A 3,529-nucleotide genomic window follows, 5' to 3' on the forward strand; every position below is an offset into this window, starting at 1 on the left:
CACCTCCCACTCCCATTTCCAGGCAACACTTCTGTCATAAATTCATTTGCATATCTTATAATTTTATTTACATGGAATCATATGCACTATTTTGTCTGGCTTCTTTCATTCAGTATAATTATCTTGAGATTCTTCCACGGTTTCATAAGTATCAGTAGTTCATTCCTTTTTGTTGCTGAATAGTATTCCATTGTATAGATATAAACAATGTGTTTATCTATTCACCTATTGAGGGACATTTTGGTTAGTACCAGTTTGGGGCTGTTACAAATAAAGCTTCTATTAACATTTGTGTCTAAGATTTTTTATAGACGTATGCTTTCATTTCTGTTGGGTCAATACCTGGGAATGGAATGGCTGGATCATATAGCATGTTTATATTTGACATTGTTAAACTTACTAATTCATTCTAGTAGCTTTTTTTTTTTTTGCAAACTCCATTGGATTTTCTATCCAGAAAATTAAGCTGTCTGTAAATAAAGTTAGGTTCACTTCTTTTCCAAATGGTATGTCTTTTATTTCTTTCTCTTGCTGTATTGCACTGGCTATTACAATATTAAATAGAAGTGATGAGAGCCAAAATTCTTCCCTTAAAGCTGATCTTAGGGAGAAAGCATTCAGTCTTTCACCATCAAGTAGGACATTTGATATAGGTTTGTTGTGGAGGCCCATTATTAAGTTGAAGAAATTCTCTTCAATTCCTAATTCTTTGGGAGTTTCTAATCAGGAATGATTTCTGGATTTGCCAAATACTTTTTCTGCGCCTATTGAGGTTACCTTCCTTCATTTATCATCTGCTACTTGTCGATCTCTTTGGATACATTATTGATAAATTGTCACAATAAAAGGCTACATAGCACCTCACTCTCGTGTTTTACAAGTAATGAAACAAAGCTCACGTGTCTAGAAAGTTCATGGCGGACCTAATAGTTTTGATCACAGATCTCTCTGATAGTGAAAACCTGTTCACTCATTTTTAACACTATAGATTATTTTCAGAGAAAACTTGAGAGACTAGAGATTTGCAAATTACTTCTTCTTGAGTCATCAAAATATTTGAAGACAGTATGGTAACAGGTTCAATATTTATGCAAATGGCACTAATAAAAAAGAAGAAAATAATTGCAGATTTGGCTCTTTCACCAAAAGAGGAAAGAAAATATTATAAATGATACACAAACTACAGTCCAGGAGCTGACCACTAGGTAGTGGCATGACAAACATTCCTTTCAGACCAATTAATAGGCACCTGACTGGAGCAATGCACTGTAGCAAGAGCGATAAACTCTTCTAGACTTTTGTCAACCACCAGGGTACTAGAACTTAATTCATGGCCATTGATCACTCTCTCTCTCTCTGTTCCTTGAAACTTGCTTGTGATAAAGCAGTCTGGAGCTTAGTTGTTCAAATTAACCATACAAATGGTTCTTAAAAATTTTTAAATAGAATTTCTGTATGATCCAACAATTCCACTTTTGAGAATATACTCAAAAAATGAAATAATCTGGGTGTATACCCAAAATATTGAAAGTATTATATATATCTATCTATGTTTCCATCACAAGGTGGAAGCAATCCAAATGTCCATCAACAGATGAATGGATAAGCAAAATGTGATATAACACACACTGGAATATTATTCAACCTTAAAAAGGAAAGAAATTCTGACACATCCTGCAATGTACATGAAATTTGAGGACATGATGCTAAATGAAATAAGTCACAAAATGACAAACAAGTGCATGGTTACACTTATATGAGGTATCCAATGTAGTCAAATACATAGAAAGAGAAAGTATAATGGTAGTTTATAGGGGCTGAAGAGACAGAAGAATAGGGGGTTATTATTTAATAAGAACAAATTTTCAATTTTTCAAGATGAAAAGAATTCTAAAGATGGATATCGGTGCTGGTTGAACAATGTAAATGTACATAATACCACAGGATTGTACACTTAACATTTGTTAAAATGGTAAAATTTTAAAAAAATTTTAAAGACACTCCTTTTAAGATTTGTACTCTATACATTTGCTTTCCAAATGCAAATATAAGATGAAGTTACAACACAAGATCACTTAACAACTATTCATTATCATTCAAATTCTGGGCACTGAGAAAAGGGGTTAGAGGTGGAAGGAAGAAATTGGAGAGAATGTGTATTTTGGATTGTGGACCACTGATTGAACAAAGAGGGCCTGGAGGTGTGCAAAATGAGTCAACTTGGTGGTGAACCTGCTTTTGGAGGAGTAGTGAAGTGAAGGGAGAGCAGAGACAGAAGATAATTCATCTCCTCCCTCATAGTGTCCCTCTATGAGCCACTAATTATTGATCATTTTGTGCATAAGACTGGTGGGAGGCAGGTAAATCTACATTATGGAAATTGAACTCTTCCTTGCAAGAGGTGTTAATAAGATGGGATGAGCCTTAGCACAAAGTTTGTCACATAGTAGACACCTTAGAAAGTAAAAGAGAGTACCATTAACCAGCTAACAAAACTAAATTAAACTAATTCATTAAATGGTATAAAACAGCACAACCACAGAGAGATTTCACAGCCTTTCTTATTCAATACTATGCTTGTAACGTAATATATACTCGATAAATGTTTATTGAACAAATTGATCTTAAAATCCACAATTCATACGTATCTTTACTGATTTTTGAGTCAGATGTTTCTGACCTTCCTTAGTCAATTCTTCTAGATCAATCTAATCACCAAATGGCAAATTGTTTATTGTGGCTCTTCTTTGTCTTCAATAAACAATTTCAAGCCAATGATTCAGGAATAGGGATGTTTTTGATGAATGATAACTCTGGACATGGTCTATGAACTTCGAAAGCTATATTCTTAGAATGAGTGTTTTCTCTCTAACCCTATACCTGTGCTGCCACAGCCCCTAGACATTTCCTGTCTGTGATGACAATTCCCGGCCGTGGTCCCTACAGCAGGTGCATGTATCAAGTAGAGCCCTGGGGTTTGGTACACCTCCCTCCAACACATCTCTCACTGTGGGCTCCCTCAGTGAGCAGAAATACACTGCAGAGTCCTCCTGCTGTGAAGCTGAAATGACAAGGTTGATGGACTTGTTTGCCTTCTGGAAATTCAATGAGTAGCGACCTTCTGAGGCATTTTGCTGGTTATAAGAATCCTGACGAATAAGAAACATCATCACTCCACTACTGGGCTGCTTGTACCAGAATAGATTATAACTGCTGGAACTGGTGTCATATCTGCAGTTTAGTGTCACAACTTCCTTCTCCTGCGCAAACATTGCCTGTTGGGCTTGAGTTACCTTCTGGGCAACACTGGATCCTGAAGGAGAAAAGATAGAATCAGAGGTTTAGGATAAGTGGTGTGGGACAAAGAAATTCTATTTTACATTCCACTAACCCTCCTTCCCAGGGTACCCCCAAGACACTGCCTGTACCCTTGGTCCTTAGGTCACAGAGGAAGAACATTCCCACTGGGGCCATCCTTACCTAGCCACATTGAAGCCATGACCACCTTCAGAAGGCTGGAGAATGACAT

The 3,529-nt window shown here is 36.5% G+C and overlaps 1 gene segment (V, D, J or C); it reads right to left on the minus strand.

Annotated features, from left to right (window-relative positions):
* Positions 1–2,897: 2,897 nt before the first annotated feature.
* Positions 2,898–3,529, minus strand: LOC131405509 (T cell receptor alpha variable 14/delta variable 4-like). The segment is given in 2 exon segments: positions 2,898–3,313; positions 3,481–3,529. Coding segments are annotated over 2 exon segments (465 nt in total).

Source organism: Diceros bicornis, chromosome 5, assembly GCF_020826845.1.
Source record: "Diceros bicornis minor isolate mBicDic1 chromosome 5, mDicBic1.mat.cur, whole genome shotgun sequence".
In the NCBI taxonomy this organism is placed as follows: Eukaryota; Metazoa; Chordata; class Mammalia; order Perissodactyla; family Rhinocerotidae; genus Diceros; species Diceros bicornis.